A 25734-nucleotide genomic window follows, 5' to 3' on the forward strand; every position below is an offset into this window, starting at 1 on the left:
CTGTTTTTAATGTCTCTTGCACACAGCAGATGATCGTAATCTCTTGATGATATTATAAACTGTAGATGATGAGATACTCAAAATTTTTACAATTTTTACTTTGAAGAATATTATTTTGTATTTTCTTCTTAGAAACTCTCGTCTTTAGGAGCATTTACTTCTCCAGCCTTTTGCTGCTCCTGTCCCAACTCTTTTAAATGTTTTTCTGCGATCAAATTCAAAACAAGGCAATAATTATTTTTTCATGAAATATTAAAATTGGTCAGTTTAAACATTTAATGTGTGTTCTGTGTTCTATTGTGAATTAAATATGTGTTTGTGAGATTAGTAAATCATTGCTTTCTGTTTTTTCACCTACATTTTACACAGAGTCTCAGCACTTTCATATGATAACATCTGCTATAACTATAGCTGTCTTGTGAATGTCTCTTTGTGTTATCAGATAAATGATATTTATATGAATAAAACTAAACTGAGTTGAATCATTCAGAACTTGAAATGAAGTTTGAAACTTGAAAAAAAGCTCCGTTTTCTTCAGTTGTATTGCTTCCATTAGAGCATCTTTTAGAGGACAATGGTGGATTTGATGTACTCGTTAGAGGCTTATTCAATACAATCAACTTGCAGCCATTGCTGACTTGCAATAAAGGGGATACCAGCAGAATATTGCTTACTTAAAACCATTGCAGGCTTTCTCAGCATCAAACCAAGGAAACACTGAAGGTTTCAAAGCAGACAGAGCACAGCAATCTAAAACATTTAGTCTGATAGAAACTTGATCAGTGGAATCCAAAGCGTAAAAAGACAGACCAAAAGTGGGTACGCCATTAGAAGATCAATACATCAAGCTTTGATCATTGATACAGAATTGGCAAACCAAATACAGGAAGAATCCAGAAAGTCAAAGTTCTGTCAAAAGAAAAATGTCTGATAGTGGTCTGAGAGGACTAAACACAAGAAAGAGGTCTGCTTCAGAAGAACAGTAAGAACCCTCTGCTTTGCATCGTTGTGAATAAGGATTCATAATGAAGCAGAACACTGATTCTGAGCATACTAGAGCAGCGGTCCCCAACCGTTTTTGCGCCACGGACCGGTTTATGCCCGACAATATTTTCACAGACCGGCCTTTAAGGTGTCGCGGATAAATACAACAAAATAAAACTAGTACCGGTACCGAAAAAAAGAAGATTTATTCATAACACACGTGAAAAGACCCAGGAAAACAGAGTTAATGATAAAAACGATAACAAAATAACGCTGAAAACCGATAAAAACCCTGAAAACCACACATTTCACACCTGAGCCTCAACTCTCGCGGCCGGTACCGGCCCGAGGCCCGGGGGTTGGGCACCGCTGTACTAGACCATGCTTCCATTCAAAAAAAAGGGGAGCATAGCCAACACAAGAATACTTATAACTCCTCAATCACGATGTCATAAGTCACTGGACACTGTGAACATCCACGGTCACCACTTCATGCATAATGGACCTTCCATGTGTATGGACATGTGCAGGTATACGTATGTATATAAGATAAGATAAGATAAGATAACCTTTATTAGTCCCACACGTGGGAAATTTGTTTTGTCACAGCAGGAAGTGGACAGTGCAAAAGTTATGAGGCAAAAATTAGAATACAATAAGAATAAATACAGTACACAACTGTACAGAATAGAATAAAATAAAAATGTACATATGTATACATATGTATATTTAGTGTGTACATGTGTGTGTAAATAGGAATAATAGTGGTACAATAGCTAAATCAAGCTATATAGTTTATGTCTTCCATATTTCCAACCATATCCATAATCACATACTGTGTATGCTACCATTGTATATAGTGTATTATCTTACTTTTTTTCATTGATTGTACTTATTTGTATTTTTGTATTTCCTTCTGATATCTGTACCTGAGCTGAGGTGACGCAAAAATTTCCCCGTTGTGGGATCAATAAAGTCTTATCTTATCTCGTCTTACTTAGAAATTCATCTTAAATTTTCCAGTAATTGTTTCATTTAATTAGAAACTGCTGGAAAACATGAGCTTTTCCTTTAATATTCTGTATAGATGTGTATAGATGTTAATGTTGTGTATTTCTATTCTAGTCACTTGAGACCAAGTTAACGATTTCTATACAAGTTACTGTAGTCCTAAGGCATTCCTCATCGCAAGTCTTTATTCCAACTGGATTATAATATTGTCTCTGCTCTGCTCTCCTCTCACGGATGAGGCTGGCTGTCATCACTGGAAACAAAGTTTGATGGGTAAACAGCCAGTTGTGCAAATTGCTGTCTGTGTTTCGTCGGAGGATAGATGGCTGTTTGAGCTTCTCCTCTGGGTTACTGCTGAGCGCTCCACTTTCTGAGGGAGAGATTAATAAGGAAGCGTGTGGCACATCGGCTCTGAACAGCATCCACACCTAGCTTCTGACTTCAGCTAGCAACATAAATCAGCCGGTGAAAGTATAAGAAAAATGGCAGTCTAATCCCCTGTGTGTCATTGAGGAGACATAGTGAAGGATTGTCAGGAGTCTTTTTCTAGCTGAAGGTCTTAACATACAGTGGTGAATGCTGCAGGGAGAGAGGGTGAATTTGCTGGTATCCTACTGGCCCTCGAAGAGACAGAAAAAAAGCATGAGCATTTAACACTAAATTAACCAGTAATCCCACAGACTGCAGTACCTGCAGACCCCTGAGGCTTTTTCCCATCATTTTAATTTCCATGATTTTGTCATTTAGTTCCCAATGACTTCATATCATTCGTTTCTAGTTCTATTTTACATATTGCTTTTTAAAAGTACCAGTATGTTGAGGTCCTAGGGGAACCCAGTCAAAAGTATGTAATTTTGGAGATTTAATAGATGCCCCTCATATTTGCCACGGGTCCTAGCTAAAGAAAAAAGAAAGGAAAAAAAAGGGTATTCTTTCATTTTGTAGACAGATACAGATGCAATAGATACAACTTCCCTAATAGGCAATTTGCAAAATTGTCTAAGCTAAGCTAGATTAATGGTGTTGAAGTCCACGTGAACACTACATCAGGTAAGTAAACAATTAGACAGAATTTGAATGACCATTTATTACTGTAAATGTATTTAACAAGGGTGCCATGGTAACAAACTTTGAAGGCATACTGGTAGTTTGTACTTATATTGCAGCTTTGCCCCTGCTCTTATTTTGACACCGTGGTACTTTTGCCACTACTACAGCTACTACAGAGCAGTCATCCGAAGCATTTTCTGTAAAAAAATTACTTTTTAATATTTGTGACTGTGATGACATACATCTTTTCTGTGTTTGTAGTTGTGGCGGGGCGTGGTCTGAGAGACGGATGCACCTGCACAGCATCTGCAATCCCACCTTTCTGGCATAAAAAGCTGTGCTGTCTGTCTGTGGTTGTTAGAGATGGTGATGTGTGCGGCTGGAAAGCTGCAGCCGCTGTGTGTACAGCATCCAAGTTAATAAGTATGCTGAAAAGCATTGAACTGTCAGGTCTGCTGTGGGTCATTTACAGCAGTAAACTATTTGAGTACCTCCTCTGCTGATGACATATATGAGGTGGTCGTTTAGAACATTCATCCTGACAGGTTGAGATGATGTCGATTAATTTGAATCAAAATCAGCTTCTACTGTTTGATATTTTCAAATCACTCAAATTAAAAGTCAAGAGAAAAATCAATAATTTTATGACTTTCCCCCCCCTTTATAAATCGGTAATGATGTGCACCATGGTGGTGTAGGTAGGTAAAAAGGTCCTAATCCAACATCAGGGCCTTTCTGGGTGCAGTTTGCATGTCATGTTCTTCCTGCGTCTGTGTGGGTTCTTTCCAGGTACTCTGGCTTCCTCCCTCAGTCCAAAGACACGCAGTTAGTGAGGTCAGGTTAATTGATGATTCTAAATTGGCACTGTGAGTGCAAATGTCTGTCTGTCTCTCTGTTCCAGCACTGCGACACGCTGGCGATCCGTCCACGGTGTACTCATCTCTCACCCTATGGAAGCTGAACTGGCCCCAGTGTTTTCTGGCATCTTCAACTCCTCACTGCAGGCATGTCATGTGCCTGCCTGCTTCAAGTCCTCTACCATAATCCCTGTCCCCAAGAAACCTAGGATCACTGGACTAAATGACTACAGACCCGTGGCTCTGACATCTGTGGTCATGAAGTCATTTGAGCGCCTAGTTCTCTCCCATCTCAAGACCCTCACGGCCCCCCTCCTGGACCCCCTGCAGTTTGCATATAGAGCCAACAGGTCTGTAGACGACGCCATCAACATGGCCCTACACTTCATCCTGCAGCATCTGGACTCCCCAGGAACCTACGCCAGGATCCTGTTTGTGGACTTCAGCTCTGCCTTCAACACCATCCTTCCAGACCATCTCCGAGGCAAGCTTTCCCAGATGAATGTGCCTGATCCCATCTGCCGGTGGATCACTGACTTCCTGACGGACAGGAAGCAGCACGTGAGGCTGGGAAAGAATGTCTCGGACTCCCGGACCATCAGCACCGGCTCCCCTCAGGGCTGTGTTCTTTCTCCTCTGCTCTTCTCCCTGTACACCAACTGCTGCACCTCCACCCACCAGTCTGTCAAGCTAATCAAGTTCGCAGATGACACCACCGTCATTGGGCTCATCTCGGACGGGGACGAGTCTGCCTACAGGAGGGAGGTTGAACGTCTGGTGTCTTGGTGCAGCCACAACAACCTGGTGCTGAATGCCCAGAAGACAGTGGAGATTATTGTGGACTTCAGGAAGCACACAGCCCCACTCCCCCCCATCATCCTGACTGACACCCCCATCACCTCTGTGGACTCATTCCGCTTCCTGGGTACCACCATCACCCAGGACCTGAAGTGGGAGCCCACCATCACCTCCGTCATTAAGAAAGCCCAGCAGAGGATGTACTTCCTGAGGCAGCTGAAGAAATTCAACCTGCCAACACGGACGATGATGCAATTCTACACTGCAATCATCGAGTCCATCCTCACCTCCTCCATCACCGTGTGGTACGCTGGAGCCACTATCAGGGACAAACAGAGACTGCAGCGTGTTGTGCGCTCTGCTGAGAAGGTGATTGGCTGCAGACTCCCATCTCTGCAGGACCTGTACACCTCCAGGACACTGCGGCGTGCAGCCCGGATCTCAGCTGACCCTTCTCACCCTGGACACAGTCTGTTTGACCTGCTCCCCTCAGGCAGGAGGCTCCGGTCCATTCGCACCAGAACCTCTCGCCACAAGAACAGTTTCTTCCCCTCTGCTGTTGGACACATGAACAATAACCACATGACTGTCCCCGCCACTAACACATGACCCTACGCTGTGTCACTGCATCATTTCATGTCTGGCACTGATCACCACCTGCACTCATGTATATATCTTTCTACGTAGCACTCATAATTCTTATTCTCATGTATATATCTCATGTATATCTCATGCACATATCTTTCTTTCTACATAGCACTTTAATTCTTATTGTCTGCACTGAAGCACCGCAGCAATTTCCTAATGTTGTAAACCTCAACATCTGGCAATAAACCCATTCTGATTCTGATTCTGATTCTGATTCTGATTCTGAATAAGATAACAAATGGATGGATGGAAAAGGTAACGACAGAAGAGGGAATGTGTTTGCTATGCATCACTTTGTAGCAGTTGGTCCCTAACCACTGCCTACTGCTGTCTCCAGTGTATTGAAAGGTTTAACTTGGGATACACCCACTCCATGTAACCAGCAGTTACTGTGCCTGTCATCTCTTGAAGGTTGAATGTTGGCATTGACTTCCTGTGGTCTCTGCTCACTGCTAGTCACTTTCTGTGTTGATACCCCTTTAATGTGTCCCAAATGGTAAGAAGCATCCCATCCTGCAAAAGCTGGACTTATTAAAGTTTGACTTTTTCTCTTTCATCTACTTTTTATCCAGCTCTTTAAAGGATCACAAAGGGATGGATACACATGAAAACGTTGTGGGAATTTAATAATAACATCACGTAAAATAATTTATGAACTATAAGGTTTGTAGGGTTCATCTTATTGAATTTAAATCAGTCACTGTTAGAAGCTGCATTGTAAAGCACCTCAGAAGCTTAGTTCTGATTGCACCCATAGCAGGTTTCGGACCTGTGCAGTGAGGCTCCTTCATCATCAGTCTACCCTGCAGCTACAATACAATAAAAGCTATTAGGGTGTAATAATTACTAGGCTTTGCTGGAAAGAAGAAAAGTTATGGGGCTCTCTCTGATCCTTGCAAATAAAACGCTGGAATGCATCCATCGGAAGAGAGTTATGGAGCTGGGAATACATTTTAAAGTACTGGCAATGCAACATGGCAGAGGATAACTATCCATCATACTGTGAATTTAAATGAATACATACTGTGCAAGGAACACCATGAATCCCTGGAAGTCATGGGAGGTTATAGAGTGCTGTGTTAAGGGTGGATGATGAAGTGTTACTGAACATTCTTTTTAAAGCCTGAACATTCACTCCTTCCTGCTGTCCAAAGAGATGTCTAACTGGCAGTCTATTAAAATTAACCCCCAGGATTTTCTCCTCCAATAAGACCAGCCTCAGAACACCTCTTAATTATGTTTTTGTCTGGCGAAGTAAAATGATCACCTTCAGAGGAAAGAGATTTACTTGTGCAACACAAACCACAGGCCACATTCTTTTAACTCTGGATTTATTGACTTGTCTCCGACACTGATCCCTGAACAGGCCAGATATCGATCGCTTTCATCAATCATGAGCAGAATAGTAAAGTTACCTAATGGGTAAACTGGCTCACCACAAGTAATGTGATGATGGATTAAATATTAAAAAAGGAATCATGTGCTTGTCATCCTGACACGAAAGCTTCCAGCTGAAACGCTGCGTCAGAGTACAGTACAGTTCGTCACTGTAAGTGGAAAACGTTTTTGTCAACACGCTTCAGAGTTGCAGAAATGATTTGTGCCGCGGCATGTCAGCAATATTGAGGTCACCCACCTCTCACGCATTTATTGGGAACAGCATGACAGTAAACTGGTTGGTGTTTGATCTTTTCCTCTTCTAACGTACCTGATCTTAATGTCTGAGCATCTGCTTCATTTTAAATTCTTATCGCTCAACATCTTGCTTGATTTTCTCTGAATAACTGACAGATAAATTGCTAGAGATACTGTACAGCTTGTTTGCTGCAAGCAATGACTGAAAGTTGTAAAAGTTGTAGCAGGCAAAATGCTTTTTGACATTGTTAGGGGAAAAAAGTCTACGCTAATCTTTCAATATACTGGAAGTGAAATTAGAGGGAACTAGAGTCCTGTAGCTACTCTAGGCTCTGTTATCTGGATTTAGAAAGCCTAGCCAGTTTTATCAGTCCAGACTAAAAGGGTAAAAAGGTTAACACAGGAAGTACGACGTGGTGGTGCGATGGGCCAGTTTCCCCTGAGAGAGCACGATTGCAATCCCAGGTTAAACCTGTAACGCCTGAACCATGAAACAAAGAACATTTACATTTTTTAACTAAATTGTTTCTTGAACCTTCTATGAAAAAATAAATAAATAAACATCAATTTGCATATGTGAGTTTTAGTTGGAATCATTTTTGCATGTATTGCTTAAAAATTTGTTAAAGATTTTTATTGAGCAATTTCTTCATGTTTTTGTCAGGAAAAGAAAAATTAAGCTGATGACACAGACGTCTCAAAGACTCACACAAGATCACGTCTAACACTTGGGTGAGACTAAAGTCAGGCGTATGACTTATTTTTAAAACAGGAAAAAAAAATCCATGCACACCTTCACCACCATGTGTTATATGGGACAGTTTAATTTAATTTTTTATGTTCCAGAACTTAGAAAAATTATGGAAACTTGGTGGCGCTTATTTAACCCTTGTGTGGTGTTCGTATTTTTGTTACTCAGCCAGTGTTCATGGGTCTGGTGGACCCGCTAGAGTTTTGGCTTTCCAAATTAACACTATCAAACAATTTTATGTTAAATTACTCAACAGATGTTTACTTCATCCCAATTACAAGACATATGAACAGCAAACATGGTTAATTTTTTCCCTTTACCTTTGTTAGATCACATTTATGAATTAATGTGCTTCTCGTTTTTCTTTTATATAAAATGTTATAAATAAATCAGTTATAATCAAGTGGAGTGAGTGGAAAGACAACACATTTACACGTGAAAAAATAATTAATTGTTTAATTTTTCTTTTGAAAAAAACTGAACACGGGTCTCACAGACCCGAACACCATACAAGGGTTAAGATAACTAAGTTAGAGCAACGTATTTATTCTAAGTAGGGCTGGGTAGCATGAGGAAAATCTATGTATATCATGATGTGCTTAAATAACATTCAAATACAAATGTTATTTTGAAGCATATAGTGCCTAAACATGCACTGGTATACTCATTCAAATTGACCACTCCATATTTGTTTTCTACTTTGAATACAAAAAATCAGAATGAATTAAAAAAAAAAATTTAGCCATCAGCTGCACACAGATGTTTTCACAAATGGCAGTATTGCCACAGTAAATCTCTATCTGTGGTTTTAACAAACAAATAGCAACAATAAAGGACATCAAGCAATAATTCACGAGACAAAATAAAACAAGTGAAATTACAAAGGTGCTCTTTTTTTAATTGTAACATATAAGAATTATAAGACAAAAAAATGTAGCGACCTCAAACCAAGAACAGTCACAGGCGTCACAGCTGGTTTATTTAACGTTTTCTGTGTGGGGAGACGTTGATATGCAGAGTTTAAAACAGTGATAACTTTGCAATGGATGACTTTTCAGCTGGTGGAATAAATTTGCTACCTTTTGCAGCAATAGTTTCAACAGAATACAACACGCATGGCAATTTATACTCGACGGTTGCAATAAAACCATTTGAACCATCATACTTGGAAAAACCTGCGATACCTCGAGTAAATTCGATATATCGCCAACCCCTTTTTCTGAGACTACTAGATGCAGTTAATAAAGAAATGGAGTTCTGCATTGTGCGAACTTCTAATTCATATATTTGTTTCAAGCCTTTGCTGGTGGGAGGAGCTTAGAGCAGAGAAAGAAAAGCTGCAGGAGGAAGGCTGTGTATCTATTTTTCTAGATTTCTGCTTCCTGCTGCAAATTTAACCAAAGAAAACTCTTGTTCCTTAATTATTTCTGCAAATGAGGACTCAGTTCCATTCAAACAAAAAGAAATATATTTAATTGTATATTCAATTGAATGTGCATTTTCTTTGCCTAATTAATTGTCTGTGAGAGGAATTTCTTGCTCTTTGCTAATGAGCATGCCGTCTGTTCTGAAGAATAAATCTGATTTAATGTATGCAACGTTTAAAGCAATTCAGTATTGACTTGAAATGTATATTACAAGCTGTAATCAACATGGCTTTCAGTTTATATCGTGTTTTCATTATATGAATCATTAAGTTGTCAATTTATGATGGTATCTGCTGGAATTTAATACCGTAGGCCTCATTGAGTCTTTCCTTGCTACTCGCATTATGAACAGCTATGAACTGGAGTCATCCTGACTGACACACACAGTCACAGCTCATCAACGGGGAAGGGTAAATTTAGTATAGCACACTAGAAGCAGTGCTACCTGTCATCAAAGAAATGTCACAGTGAAGAAAATGTGTCGCCGTGGCATGGCAAACATGTTTCCTGTGTGTGATTTTTTACTCCAGGAGTGGCTGTGCCTCAGTTCATTTCACTGAGTTTTACTTAAACGAGCAGGGACAGTAAGAGGCAGCCACTAAAGGTCAAACAGTCCAGTCTGCATGTTAATTTTCTAATGTCACAGCGCCGCAACTCCCAAGACACCACTCGCACATCTGCACAAATTATCATCAGTGTTGGTAAACATACACTAAGAGAAGCTGATGGATGCGATAATGACCTGAAACTGACCTTTCATTACAGATGAATGAGGCACGTGGTCAATTAAAGCACAGTGCAGTCACATGCTGTTAGTCATGTAGTGTGATGTCTGCAGACTAACGTTAACCTCTTTTACAGCAGTTTTAATTTGTCCGTTTTCAGCAGAGACAACTTTATTGTGACAGTTTTGACAAGCTTCCATTCCTGCAGTGGCCACGATTCTGGGGTGAAATAACTTGGAAAAGAATGCCGGCTTTATGTTTTGCTACTTTACGTTTGAGCCAGCATTCATTATTTTTTTGCTGAACTGTGCACATGGACCAAAAAGCAATAAAGATGAAGATAAAATCAAAAGAGTGAGTTGAATACTGGTAAAACTACAGGACTGAAGGGACATGTAATGTTGAATCCATGCAATGCTTTTATCAGTCAAAATGAGTGATGATGAATGGATAAAAACATTGTAAACCCAGATTTTATTACTTCACAAATACATAATTGATTCCCTCTTTTTTCCTTTTTCTTTAGGTAATTGCTTCAAAATTAGATTTTTGAAGGCGTTCTACACGTAGCCATGTACTTAGAAATGCAACCTAATTATGTATTTGTTTTGCAAATGCTGCTGACTGACTGGCTGCATTAATGTGTCCTACACTCTTTGAATGAGAACCTTAAAGAAGAGACAGCTAGCACAGGCAGGTACTGGACCAGAAACAATCGCACTAGACAAAACAACAAGTGGAGATTGTGACATGACCAGAACTTGCATTATCGGTGCCTTTGAAATGGCTGCTTTGAAGATGTTGACCAGGTCTGTGACCATTCACCAACACTCGCAGTGTTCAGAACAACTTTGGCACTTCAAGATGGTGACAAAAACCTGCTACCAGGGCCATCAGTTTGCAATTGAATGTAGTCAAGTTGGCAACTACTTGCAGCTGTTTATAATAATGTAGTAATAAGCTATAATAAATCAGGAAAAGATCTGTGCTGGAAAACCTAAGATGCATGAGAAAATGACCAGAATACAGCCAGCAGAGCTGAGTCCCCTACTGCAAAGAAACACATAGACGCTTGGCACAGCTGACTTGGATTTATTGAAATTTTCTGGCAATCTCTCTTCCTCTATAAATTGGACTGCAATTATGTGCAGGCGACCTGCACAATCCCTTTGCAATTAAAAGTGGTTACCAGGCTGGGTATCGTCACTGATTCACAAGGTTCCGATTCGATTCAATTTCAACTCAGACAGTCAAAAATATTATCATTGTGATCATTTATCATTACATATCCATATTTTATATGTATATATAAAAACAAAGCTGACACTCGTGAGACTTCACCATAGGTTTGAGCATCACAGCAGGTGGCTTTGTGTCAAAGTAACTGAAGATAAAAAAACAGAAAACATGAAGATTTTTCTGGCCTGGCTTTCTATGGCAGATAACCGCCTTAAAAATATTCTGCAGTAGAACAAAAACTGAGGAAAACCATGAATCAACATATGAACATTACCTAATGCTGCTGAAGTGAAGCCGAGCAAAGTTACAGAGGATTAATTAGAGACACAGCTAAGCGTTTTGCAATTTGGCATAATTTTAAAATGAGGCTTTCTTGTCTTTGATGAATTTGGATTGGAGAGTGACGAAACCTGCAGCTTCAGAATCTGTGAGACATCGTCTTTCAGCACCAACAGCATGTACGTGTGCGTGTCGTCGGGTCGCGCTTTGTGTTTATATCTTTTTGCGGCATGCGTTTACCTGCTCTTTAATTATTTGCTGTTTTAGCTGTTTGGCAGTTGATAAAATAGTTTTGTGAGCTTGAAGCTGAGATTCTGGCATTTCTGGCAAAATACTTTTAGATTTCAAAATCGATTCAGGATTTGATGAATCACAATTGCTTTGTTCAAACTAAAATCGAGTCAAATTGGGAAATCGATTTTTTAAATCCACCCCTATTAGTCGCCCAGAGGTTGAGGACTTTGCATGTGCATACACTGAGCACCCAGTTGGTTATCGTAATTACTTGCAATCACTTGCTAAATGCAAAAATATTCAATTGAATCACGGGGCAGCCACCAATTGCTTCTAGCCGGATGGAGGTTGCTGTCCTATCTTTACTGTAGTGTGACTGAGCGGCTAGTAGGAAACAAGACATAGGTGAACACAATGAAGGCGAGATACATAGTCTAAAAAGCAGGAAAGAATAAAACAGACAGGAAGCCAAGTATATTTCAAAGGGAAATGACTGCAGAACACATGCCAACCCAATTAGCCCGAGCTTTCGTACTACTAAATAATAACAACTGTTCCTCGTTTGAAAATAATCCACCGACGAAGTCACTGGAGAGGTTTTGTTTACTACTACAGTCAAGCCGATATAATGAGACATGAGGTCAGACTCCATTCTCTCTGTTCGCTGACTTTTAAAGCCTCCCTTTTTAATGGTCGGCAGTTAGAGGCTTAGTGGGGAATGGAAATGTGCCAGTGGTGACTCCTGGTTTGCCTTCTTTTAGTATGTTATTTATGCGTCCTTTTCTTCTGCCAGCCTGAGGGAGGCAGGCTTGCTACTCAGTGCCAAGTGAAGAAGGGCCAAGCATGGTCTGGAATCTAGTTCATTGTGACTCGCTCTCCAAACAGGAAAGCTTTGGGGAGATGAAGCTAAGCATCATCAGCTGCTGTGGGCACCGAGGAGTGGAAACCACTGAAGGATTTGCCCACATCGCCATGGAGACAGTAGTACACGGCAGTGTAGATGAGACAAATCCATCCCTGCTCCCCCCACTTTTTTTATGCTATTTTAAAACCTGGTGCTCAAGTGTTTACCCTCAGGGGTTCGCCATCACCTCAACCGTTACTCACGAACCCAAACAGACATAAAAAACTCAGAAAAGTGTGGTACAGGAACACATAAGAAAATACTCAAATATACCGTAGCATAAACAGACCAACAATTCAGACATGAATTTAAAAACGTCGCGCTGTTCCATGAGAGAAGACAGCCAGAGTTAAATAAAGTGGCTGTCTCAACTGAATAAGCAAACCATAAGATTTTTTTTTTAATTCCCTGTCCGAGAATAAGCTTAGAGATAGGATCCTGATACAAAAAACAAAAACATGTTGCAATAAGGAAATACTGTAACTGGCTAGATTTCAATTAAAGCTTTCAGTTAATGTTAAAGAACAAAGACTGACCTCAACAGAAAAACAACTGGTATTTTTTAAGAGAATTAAAACCAATATAAGATATTATATTAATAAAACCGTGAAAGGTCTTACCACTGTCACTGTTGTCATCTACCAAGATGATCTCCTTCAGCAGGTGTGCCGGTGTGTGATTGACCACACTGTGGACGGAGCGCAGGATCACTGACAGAGCCTCATTCACAAAGATAAAGACTACTGAGATCTGAGGAAGGTCCTCTGGGTACGTCATCTGCTTACACCTGATAAAAGAAATGCAAGAATTATTCACCGATATTAAACCTACGCTGACTTTATTAATTGCATTTTTCCTTCAAAGGATTAATATGAATATATTAGAGAAGACAAAGAGTATATTCAAGAAGCTGTTGCTTGCTGCAAGGTAGATTGTGAGTTTTATACATGTATGTTAATGTGAGTCTACAGCAAGGAAAGGTTTGCTAAGTTTGAAAATTGTGGAGCCATCTCAGGGGTCGTGTTGTGACCTTCAGGAAGGCTGAAGCCGACACTTTGAAATGTTGTAGCAGGGACATCACAGGAGTAACTCGTGGTATTAATAATGGCTCTGGTCCTTTTAGGTGTTCAGGTAAGCAAGGAAAAAGTCATGAGTTACAACCATATCAAAGGCTAAAATGTTCATATCAGAGATGTTCGTGAGTTGAATGTGTTAACATCGGGCTCATTGTTTGCTTCTGCTGGTTGGATTTAAAAAAGAAGTTTTTCCCTTGAGTGAGTAAAATGGTCTGTAAAAGAGGAATTTTCATAGTGCAAACACTTATATTTCTCTCCGATGCACAACTATTTATCTCAAAGGCAGAGGAATAATAAATATTTTAATTTACAAATGACCCAGTTTTCATCTGCAAAAGAAAAGAAACTAAAGATAACAAAGAGACCACATGGAAAAACACACAGCACAGCCAGCCTACCAGAAACTGTAAGTATGACTTTGGTAACATGGAGGGTAAAGTTTGTTGTTATAGTATCCTTTCAGTGCTAATGGTGAAGACAACATATCCTAGTAGAAGCAGGCAGCCAAAAGTCAAACTGACTGCGTTTTATCTCCGTTGTGCGTAATGGGAGAGTGCGTGCTGAATGTGAAGAAGCCAAATACATGAATAATAAAGACTCAATAATAAAGATTGGTATTCTGTGTTCTTCTCAAATGTAGGACCAAATCAGATTCAAAAACAACATACACAAAACGGAGATACAAATGCTAGAAATACTGAGCGAAACAACGATTAGACAATTTAACAAAGTCTTTGACAGCCGTTTTCAGGGAAAATAAAAGGACCTACTCTGGAGTGGGTACTTCTGAGAGTCCCTGAAAACCTCAATGTTGATTGCTTTGACTTGGAACATGTGCCATTTTGAAAAAAAGGGGGAAAAAGCTAAATATTGGAACTAAGATAAAGAAAAACAGACTGCTGCTCATTCAAACATAATACCATCTGCCACAGAGGTGGAGAAAAAAGAAATAACATAAAATGAATGCAGGGTTGCACCTGTCACAAAATGATTACATCACTGTGTGAGTCAGACCGATCTTATACTGCACAGAAAAAGGCTTACAGGGCCAATCAGGGTGTCTGCTCATGGTTCCTGCAGTAGAAAGGCTGTTGATATGTTCGGTGTCCTCCTCCCTCTCCCATTCAGCCTCCTTTCATCCTTCATAACCGCGGAGCCCTCCCTATCCATTTTCAACTTTCTGCCTCCTCCTCACACAGACTCCACAGCAACCCCTTTTGTACATCTGTGATTAGAGTCCTACATCGTGCCGCTACCGAGACTGACCCAATTATTAAAATGATCTGTGCACTAGCGTCACTTGTTCTAAGTTCACACATTCTGTCACGATGCTGAGACTCTCCGCGGCTAATAATAGTTGTTTTCAAGTCTGGCAAACGTCCCTGTCATTTCTGGAAAATACAGTATTCTCTGAAAGACGCACTGCGAGTTTGCAGTAAGAAATAACAGTGTTAACTGGACAGAAGCACTTAAATGATTCCTATGGCAACTGTGAATACACGCAGTCAGCATCTTGCGATTGCCACCCCCCCCACCCCTCCACACGGCCCCAATTAGGCTCAGAATTCAATGCCTGACAAACACATTTCACTCACATCTGCTTTTATTTCCCCATGTTTCCACGTCCCTAATTCATTATGCGGGGATAATGAGGTGGCTATTATAACTGCTGTGGCTGAATTATTTACAAGAGCAGGAAACACTTGTAGTACTGTTCTGCGTCTGAATATTGATAGAAATGAACTACAGGGTAAACAAAACTATGATTCCCATTTAGCTTCAGTAAATCCTTCTCAGCCTTTAAAGTGTTTTGCTAAATACGAAGACGGAGAGGCGCCAACGCTGCTGACATCATCCTTAGTCGTAAAAACAGTAATGAGAGTGGTGATATTTTCAGTTATCTCTATAGTCATGTAGTCAGACATATTACGACAGGCCACAAATGCTGGGACCTCCCAGATCAGCCGATCTTAGTGCCAGCTCATATTAGCCGATGGCTCAGCTGACGCATCCAATTAGACCTCATCTAGGGTGCACTATTTAAGTTGTTTACCTGTCTTATCTGTAAGCTGGTTACGGCCTGCTATTCCCACTAGATCCAAATATAACTTACTGAAAAGGAAATAACAATTTTCTATTGGCTCTAGTTGTCCTGACTGACAAAATGTCAATCAGGACAAAAAAAGTGAAGAAAAAAAAGGGTATGTCTGCTACTCGTCCACTCTTGCTGTGAGCTACCTCTCTGCTGGTGCTCGGCTTTCTAATACCCCTGTGAACCAGAATGTCACTTTGACTCAGCAGCATCCGTGGGGTCAGGCCACAGAGGGATGGCCACATAGCAGATGGAGCCCTGCATGGTGCTATAGTTACATCCTTGTTCCACCCAGTGGAAGACTCCTGGTGCTCACTGCACAGCCACTGAGTGTCTGTGTGTGTGTGTGTGTGTGTGTGTGTGTGTGTGTGTGTGTGTGTGTGTGTGTGTGTGTGTGTGTGTGTGTGTGTGTGTGTGTGTGTGTGTGTTTGTGTGCGTGTTTGCACGAGAGTGAAGAAATTTCTCACCTTTTAACAATGAGAACTGGCAAAGGAAGAAGTAACAAATATGTGGGATGGCACAGCAGATGGCATCTTATTTACTTGTGAAGTTATATAGTAAATGCTTTCCATATCTCTCTAAAATAAATAAATAAATAAAAATATAAAAAAGCATTTCTGAAAGGTCATCTTCTATTTACCTTCATCCACTTTGCATTTTTACTTTGCATATCTGTTGCATGCTCTCCGTATCACATCTTAGTATAGCGAATATAAATTTTGGAAAAAGTTAAACTTTTTAATGCCTCTCAACTTTAAACTGCAAGTTTGAACTGAAGTCTGAGGTCTAAATGCAAAATATCGCATGTGCTATCACTGGACACATAAACTGTTCAGCCACGGCATTAAAAAACAGACGTTTTATGAATGTTAACTATCTTGCTAGAATGTCCAGCTGGCAAACTCATCATTCATGTGACACCTACCTAACACCCACCTAAACATTTCAGCAGGTACCATCCACAGCGATGGTACTCCTGCACAGCGGCACCATCACAGCGCTTTAGCTCTGTTCCTTGAACACATCAGAAAGCTCAAGGGTTTTGACCCAGCCTCCCCAAACTCCCCAGATCCCAGTCCAATCATGCTTTCACTGGATGCGCTGGAACAAGCCCTATTCACTGTCAATTTCCCAGTGACAGACACAACAGGATACCCCATGAGGTCCCAGTCAATTCCCTCATGTGTCACGGCTGTTTTGGCTGCCTACACAATATCAGGTTCTAATATTCTGGCTGATATGTGTAGAAATAAGAAAGAAATAAGGGACAAACATAGAATAAGACTAACCTTAAGTCAAAAACAGAGATATGCATAAAGATGGGTAACTCACTCCAAACTCGTCACATGTGGATGCTGCTGGGCGTGACATATAAATGGACAGGATACTGTTGAGTGCAATTTGTGCAGGATTATTGTTGGAAAGAAGCATTTAGAAACGACTTTTCCTAAACATAACAGAGTCGTTTTTAGTGATAAAAACTAAACCAAACAACCAGTGAAAACGAAGAAAAAACCAAAATGACTTGGCCGGCATGATGTTGGATTTCTCTTTTTTAATCTGGGTTTATTTGAGAAGCAACTGTAGTCTTTATGAGATGTTTTTCAATACTGATTTCTTTTTAATCACAGGATTTATAGCCAGCTGAAGCTTCTAGCTGTTCATGTTTGCTTCTCTTGACTTGTAAAGCTTGACGTCACGCTCTGTTATCAACCACACCCTCACCCAAGCCTACATGTATTTGACAGCAGAGCTCATGAAAGGACAACCAAGCCACAGAGAGTGTTTATGATGAAGCGCTCTGTGTATTTTTATGCTTTAAGCTAGATTCTTGTGTTTTGCGTGCGAGTAAATGCACGAACGTTTTGATTGATAACCCCTCCACTGTATCATTGCAGCCCTTCCGTGTGCATTTGTGCTCAGAAACTCCTTTGTTCCCTCTCGCAGCTTTCTCTATTGCCTCTCTCAGTCTGCCCTGCCAGGTCTATAAATACAAGGACAAATCTGGCAGTGAGTTTGAGGAGGGTTCTTTTGCGCCGCAGCTCTCCTTTGCAGAGACACAATTAAAGCATGACAAAACAAAGTAATGTATATTTCACCCCTGCCAGTCATATATGCAGTGCAGAGATTGTGTTTAATGAACATTACCAGAGTGATCTTGAAAATGTCACGGGCAGCATGGCTGCTTCTAGTAGAGACGTGGTGCGACAGTGGATTTCAGTGTCGACATCGTAAAGTGATATTGTAGTTCCATTGCCCTAGTTACTGGATCCAATTTAGGGCATCGCTCAACCTTAAATTTGTACCTGTCTAGAGTAGCGGGGAAGCCTTGTAAAGCCGTAACAGGATGAGCGATCGACTCATCTGTTAGTAATGGGACTGAGCTCACTGGCCAGCTCTCATAATTTGACCCGGAACAAGCTTTGACAGAAACAGAGTGCCAGATTAAGATGTATTCCTATCACACCTCCCCCTTTTCTCCTTCTCCAGCAGCCTGCAGCCCCAGCCACTCCATCTGACTTTTTCCCCGCTGGCCGCTCTTATTTGCTGTGTAATTTCACATTAACCTCCCATAACCCGCGCATTGCAGGCAACACCAAAGCAACTTTCCAATCTGCGAACACTCCTCCCTGAAAGATAATAGTTTGCTTTGTCATTTTTCTGCCCCCCACCAACGCTCCACTCACGCCGACCCCCACCCGCCATCCGGGCGATAAACTGTAACACTGGAAAGAGCATCAATTTGCAGCAGGAGCTTCTGCACCACGGAGACCTTATGATCCCATTCTGCAGTATCAGACGCTTAGGAGATGAGGTAAGCCTGTTTCTTCAGCCTCCCTTGCTGGTTATCACCCTCCCACAGGCGGGCAAACACAAGATGTGGGGTCCTCAGGGAAGAAGGGCACGCATTACGCTTCGATACGGTTTTAGTTTTAACGGCTATTTTGACAAAACAGAAATCAAATCAGCAAAGTGACAGTAAAGATAGAGGTGAGATTCGGAGTAAATGAATAAAAGTCCTCACGTATAACAGGAGGGTATATATATATATATATATATATATATATATATATATATATATATATATATATATATATATATATATATATATATATATATATATGTTTGTTTGTTTGTTTGTTTTCTGGGCATCAGTAATCTCTCTAGCTTGTCTGCCTTTATCGCTTTGTTCTCCACAGCCCAATGAGCTGTTATACTTAAGCCTCCCAAGGACAGCGAATGGCAGGTACAAAGTCACATAAAATAGAGCCTACTTAAGTCCTTTGGTATTTCAGTTAAGAATGTCACTTGCAGAAAGAAGGGCAGAGAGAAGAAATACAGACTAGCAGGTGGCGAGCGGGGATTACAGGTTTTTGTGAGAGACACAAACGCTGCTGTATTATTATGAATTGGTTTTGCTGTCGACAGGCAGGTTTAAAAAGAGAAGGCTTGGAAATGTGTCGATTATTTTGGTTATGGTGATGGACTTTGCTTCCCTGTAGTCATCAAAGTCCTCTCTGCTCAATGGCTTCTGCTCAATTAAAAGCCCATTAGACAGGAGGTGCCTGGTTCCTGCATTTAACCTCACTTCGGTACTGCGGCAGTCACCTTTTGCCGGCAGGATATAATTACTGAATCTGAATTAGAAATCAGAAATATGTAACTCCGTACAAGGATGGTGCAGCCACCTAAAGCAGGAAGCCAGTGGTCCTTTCTTTAATAGGTTTTTATACCTGAACCTTCCCATACATTTCTGTGAGCTTTCCTGATGCAGCAATCACTAAACTCTCTGAAACAGACAAACTTACAAACTTTGTCACTCTGACAAACAAATCTGTTCAACTTCCTAGGCTTAATCAACACCTCTCAATTGCTGTATAAGAATTGTGTTTTGTTAGTGAGCAAGTTTAATCGAGAAGAACAAGTGAAACAAAATATTCCACCAAGTGGACCTGGGAGGGAAAAAGACGCAAGCAGTTCCTTCAGCAATATTATGTTGGGGGAGAAAATGTGTCAGCAAAGCTGCACACACTACAGTACAAGCTGTGGTCCAATGTGGATTTAATTTTACATTTTAATTTAATAATTTCTCAGTGTAAAAATGTATAACTTTCCATAACAATAGATAATTTGAAAGGGGATTTGAGAATCACAGAGATAATAGATCAGACGATGGGTGTAGTAGAGGTTGGAACTAGAAAGGCCTCGAGGAAGCGGTCTTTATGTTTATCTCTTTCAGTAAACTGCAGATCATCATTATAATGTCAATCAATATAACTGTCTCTCAATAAGATACACAGACTACAAGTTAACTAAGATGAAGACCTTCATGCATTTATAAATTTTGTTCATGATCAAGTTTGAGAAAACTGGTGTTTGAAGCAATACATCTTCACAAGTGGAACAGAGCCAGTGGGTGCTACATGGATAGCCGAGAGTGTCTCCCTTTAAAAAAAACAACAACCTAACAGGTCATTTATTCAATCAAGTTATCACAGCACATAATTATATTCATTGAGACAGTTCACAAAAGCAACCATTATAAGCAGAGATGGGCAGTAACGTGTTACTGTAATCTGATTACTTTTTTCAGGTAACAAGTGAAGTAAGGGATTACTATTGAAAAAACGGTAATTAGATTACCGTTACTTTCCCGTAGGAACGCTGCGTTACTGCGTTACTAAAACCGTGATTTTTTTGCGAGAATGTCTCATGACAGTGACGTAAGCGAGTGCGCCAATAGAGACAACAGCTGTGTGCAGATCAACAATGGATCATATATCGAGTGTGGGAGAGAGTATGAGCGTGCAGCGTGGAAGTACTGACCTTACTTTGAGTTTGATTCCATAAAAAGTGACAAAAACATTAGTGTCCGTTGTGCGTGGGAAGAAAACTTCTTTTTACAGCGAAAACAAGCACCGAGTAGCTACGACGTAATGGGAAACTCACAGAGAAACTCGCGGATTCTTCCACTGACCGCTGCGGCACACCTGCACCAGGGTAAACCTCCGCCTGCCCCACTCCTGCTTTACAAATTCAAATTCAAATTCAAATTTTATTTGTCACACACACACAACCATACACAGTATGACATGGGGGTGAAATGCTTGTAGCTGTACAATGCCCGACCATTAAATGACAGAAGAAAAGTTTTACAATATTTACAATTTACTACAAAAATTTACAAATTAACTTAGGAATTTACAGTAAAGAATGTGCAAATAGCAGAAGAGATTATAATGATAAGGATTATAAATTATAGGAATTATAGGATTATAGGAAATGTGTGGTGGTGCGTGTGGTGACGTGTGTGAGAGTCCAGTCTTATAGTGACGTGTTTGGGAGAGTCCAGTCCTACACCTGGTTCAGGCCCCGAATAGCCTGGGGGAAGAAGCTCCTCCTCATTCTCTCTGTTTTGGCCTTAAGGGAGCGGAAGCGCTTCCCAGACCTCAACAGTGAGAAGAGTCCATTGTTGGGATGGGAGAGGACCATCATAATCTTCCTAGCTTTGGACTTGCACCGCTTGGTGTAGATGGACAGCAGGTCAGGGAGCTCTGATTGAATGATGCGTTCTGCCGAGCGCACCACCCTTTGCAGATCTCGTCTGTCCTGCTTGGTGCTGTTCCCAAACCAGGTGCAGATGTTTGACGTCAGGACGCTCTCGATGGTGCAGGAGTAGAAGTTCTTGAGCACCTTCAGTGGCAGATGGAAGTCTCTAAGTCTTCAAATCAAATCAAATCAAATCACTTTTTATTGTCACATCACATGTGCAGGCACACTGGCACAGCACATGCGAGTGAAATTCTTGTGTGCGAGCCCCACAAGCAACAGAGATGTGCAAACACAACAACACAAACGAGCAAAATACAAGAATGGCCAACCTGAAACTAATAAATATATGTACAATATATAATAGTGTATGCATTTCTGGATGTGTATACTAAATATTTTCCTACGTGTGTGTGTGTGTGTGTGTGTGTGTGTGTGTGTGTGTGTGTGTGTGTGTGTGTGTGTATACACATTTTTACAAATTAAAGAGTAAAAAAATAAAATAAAATAATAATAATAATAATAAAATATATAAAATATACAGAGTTGAATATGTGCAAAACAAGTGGCATTTATATACAGTATGGAGTGCATAATGTTGAAGTTCCAGTAGTGAAGCTGAGGTGTCTATGAAGTGTTCAGCAGTCTGATGGCCTGATGGAAAAAGCTGTCTCTCAGTCTGCTGGTACGGGACCGGATGCTGCAGAACCTCCTTCCTGATGGAAGTAGTCTGAACAGTTTATGGCTGGGGTGACTGGAGTCCTTGATGATCCTCCCCGCTTTCCTCAGGCAGCGCTTCCTGTAGATGTCTTGGAGGGAGGGAAGCTCACCTCCAATTATCCGTTCAGAGCACCGCACTACTCGCTGGAGAGCTTTGCAGTTGTAGGCGGTGCTGTTGCCATACCAGGTGGTGATGCATCCAGTGAGGATGCTCTCAATGGCACAGCGATAGAAGGTCCTGAGGATGCGGGGGCTCATGCCGAATCTTTTCAGTCTCCTGAGAAAGAAGAGGCGCTGCTGCGCCTTCTTCACTGTTTTGTTTGTGTGTACTGACCACGTAAGATCCTCAGCCAGATGTACGCCAAGGAACCAGAAGCTGCTCACTCTCTCCACAGCAGCGCCGTTGATGGTGATGGGGGTGTGTACTTCTCTGCACCTCCGGAAGTCCACTATCAACTCCTTTGTCTTTGCGACGTTGAGGGTGAGATGGTTGTCTTGACACCAGTGGGTCAGGGCGCTGACCTCCTCCCTGTAAGCCGTCTCATCACTGTTGGTGATAAGACCCACCACTGTAGTGTCGTCCGCAAACTTCACAATGATGTTGGAGCTGTTAGTGGCTGTGCAGTCGTAGGTGTAGAGTGAGTACAGGAGAGGGCTCAGTACACACCCCTGTGGAGCACCAGTGTTCAGTGTGATGGGGGATGAGGTGATGCTGCCCAGTCTGACCACCTGGCGTCTGTCAGACAGGAAGCTAAGGATCCAGCTGCAGAGGGAGCTGCTCAGTCCTAGATCCTGCAGTTTCCTGTCCAGCTTCGAGGGAACGATGGTATTGAATGCTGAGCTGTAATCTACAAACAGCATCCTCACATACGTGTCTCTCTTCTCCAGGTGTGACAGGGCAGTGTGTAGTGTCAGGGCTATGGCATCATCAGTGGACCTGTTGTGGCGGTATGCAAACTGTAGAGGGTCCAGTGAGTCGGGTAGTGCAGAGCAGATGAAGTCCCTGACCAGCTTCTCGAAGCATTTGCTTACGATGGGGGTCAGGGCTACAGGTCGCCAGTCGTTCAATGAGGAGATGGTGGAGGATTTGGGTACAGGGACGATGGTGGCCATTTTGAAGCAGGCTGGGACTACAGACAGAGAGAGGGAAAGGTTGAAGATGTGCGTTTATAGTCCGTTATAGTCCGCAGTCCTTTCCACAGGCTCCTAGAGTCGCACTGTCGTAGCTGTGACTCTAGTTTTTCCCCGTAGCTCCGCTTTGCCTTTCGGACCGCGCTGCGCACGTTGTAGGACGCAGCCTTGTATAGGTCCATATTACCGGAGACAAGCCCTTCATTGTAGGCAGCGGTGCGTGATCTCAGAGCGTCGCGGATGTTTTTATCCACCCACGGCTTCTGGTTGGGAAACGTTCGGATGATAGTTCTTTCGGCTGTGTCGTCCGCTAGTTTCCCGATAAATCCCACAACCGCTTCCGTAAACATGTTGATGTCATCAGAGCTGCGCCGAAACATGTCCCAGTCTGCGTCATCCAGTGCGTCATCCAGTGCGTCCTGCAGCGCGGCCACCGATTGGTCCGTCCAGCGAGCGACCTCCCTCCTGATTGGTGGTTGCTGCTTTAGCCTTTGTTTGTAAGCTGGTATGAGGAAGATGGCGGAATGGTCCGATTTTCCAAATGCCGGCAGGGGTTGAGCCTTGTAACAGTTCTTGAACGGGGTGTAGCAGTGGTCTAATGTCCTCGTGCCCCGGGTGGGGCAGTTGATGTGCTGGTGAAGGTTGTGAAATGTCAGTTTGAGATTCACTCTGTTAAAATCTCCCATAACAATGAGTGCGGCATCTCGGTGAAGTGTTTGTTGATGTGTGAGAGCCTCATGTAGCTCACATAAGGCAGTGTCCGAGTCCGCGTGAGGCGGAATGTAAACAGTGCAGGCAATGACCGCAGTGAATTCCCGAGGGAGATAGAAAGGGCGACACTTAACGATCAAAATCTCCAGATTGGGCGAGCAAGAGCGTGTGAGTGGGGAGATGTTTGTGCTGTCGCACCATCTGTTGTTCACCATCAAACACACTCCACCACCTCTTTTCTTCCCCGACTCCATTGTCCTGTCCATGCGGTAAACCGAAAAGAACCCCGTCGGCTGCACGGCGTGGTCTGGTATCGCTGGGTTCAGCCAAGTCTCGGTGAAGCAGAGGAGGTTGCAGTCCCGAATGTCTCTCTGGAACTTGATTCTGGCTCTGAGGTCATCAAGCTTGTTCTCGATGGATTGAACATTGGCTAGCAGGATACTGGGCATGGGTGCGCGGTGTGCGCGAGCCCGTAGCCTGTTCCTGATGCCGGCTCTTTTACCTCGAGGCCGACGCTTAGGGTCGCGTCCTTTGTTCTCTCTCAGGATCTCCTTTGGCCAGGTTGGGTCCAGAGTTAAACATGGTGAAATGTTCGTGTACTGCAGACCAATAGAAACCAAAGTGTCTCTACTGTAGCGGATTTGTGTGTTTTGCATGATGCCCATGCAAGATTATCGCAGATATAGCAAAAAGTGACGAAAAACTGCAAAAAGTGGAGAAGTTAGGGCAGAGCATCCAGCACGGCAGCCGACCTCACCGGCGCCATTTTGTCTTAGTACAGGTGAAAATAGAGCAACAGGACCGCTGAGTCTTTGATGTGATTTATTTTCTGCTGTTTTACTTGCATCCATTTGAAAGAGTGAGTGTAAACACACAAAAAAAATTATGTGCTGGAATGTGCAGAAAATAAGTTTAAATATTAAACAAATTTCTTCCAGTCAGAGAATGTTGCATATAATTAAATGTTTGCTTGATGCATAAAGTTAAAAGATTAAAACTAATAAAACAAGTTTTAAAAAGAGACTTTTCCATTTGATTACATTTTGTATGATGGATTATGCAGAAAAAGTAGAACTGGGCTGAAAGATCTATCGCTTTATCACCTACTCAGGTTGTAAATCGTGTTTTTAAAAAGTAACTAAGTAACTAAGTAACTAAGTAATTAATTACTTTTGAAAATAGATAATCAGTAAAGTAACGGGATTACTTTTTGGGGGAAGTAATCGGTAATTAGTTACTGATTACTTTTTTCAAGTAACTTGACCAACACTGATTATAAGTATGGTCAGCGAAAAGAAGGTGAAGTGGTTACACAAGAGTCCATGTAGGGAGCATACAAAGATGAGGTTACAATGTGTTGTACTTTAAGACAGGAGACCCTTGAAACTTATTTATTGCATCTATAAAAGTGAAAATCTTGTATTTTTTTTTACTGTTTTTTAATCAACCTAATGTATATTGTTTTTGAATCTGTAACCAAACAGAAATGAAACAGATACATGAATATTATTCCCATACAGTATTTCCTAACATTTGATCTATATAGTCTACCACTGGTATGATTCAAGGCATGCTTCTATTGGTTGTGACAGGTGACTGACACACTGTATGGCTAACCCTATGTCATGTTACTAATACAGTCAAAAGAAGTGATATGCGTGTCAGTGTTTAGACAGTTTTGCTGAAAATGTAATTTCTGTCACAAAAAGACCCCAAAGCACGCCAAACTTTACTGCTTCATAGGTTCTGTCCTCTGATCCTAAAACAAGCTCAGGAGCTGCAAATGCAGTAAAAAAAAAGATTCAGCATTATTCATTATCATAATTATTGCATCATTAAACTGCAACTCAACCTTCAACAACGAGTAACAATTACCAGGTAGAAACATGAGGCAAAAAGTCTTTTATCATAA

General features: G+C 41.5%; 1 protein-coding gene across 2 annotated transcripts in view; it reads right to left on the bottom strand.

The window, feature by feature from the left end:
• The window catches only part of galnt9 (polypeptide N-acetylgalactosaminyltransferase 9), a 344527-nt gene that overhangs the window by 64828 nt on the left and 253965 nt on the right, over positions 1-25734 (bottom strand). Inside the window, exon 3 of one of the 2 annotated variants that reach the window (XM_082553736.1) lies at positions 13163-13329. The exons of the other annotated variant lie outside the window; for it this stretch is intronic. Within the exon in view, the coding sequence (XP_082409862.1) occupies positions 13163-13329 (167 nt within the window). The remainder of the gene's footprint in view (positions 1-13162; positions 13330-25734) is intronic. 2 annotated transcript variants of the gene reach the window in all.

The sequence above is a fragment of the Aulonocara stuartgranti genome, assembly GCF_965226115.1.
Source record: "Aulonocara stuartgranti genome assembly, chromosome: 12".
Taxonomy (NCBI): domain Eukaryota; kingdom Metazoa; phylum Chordata; class Actinopteri; order Cichliformes; family Cichlidae; genus Aulonocara; species Aulonocara stuartgranti.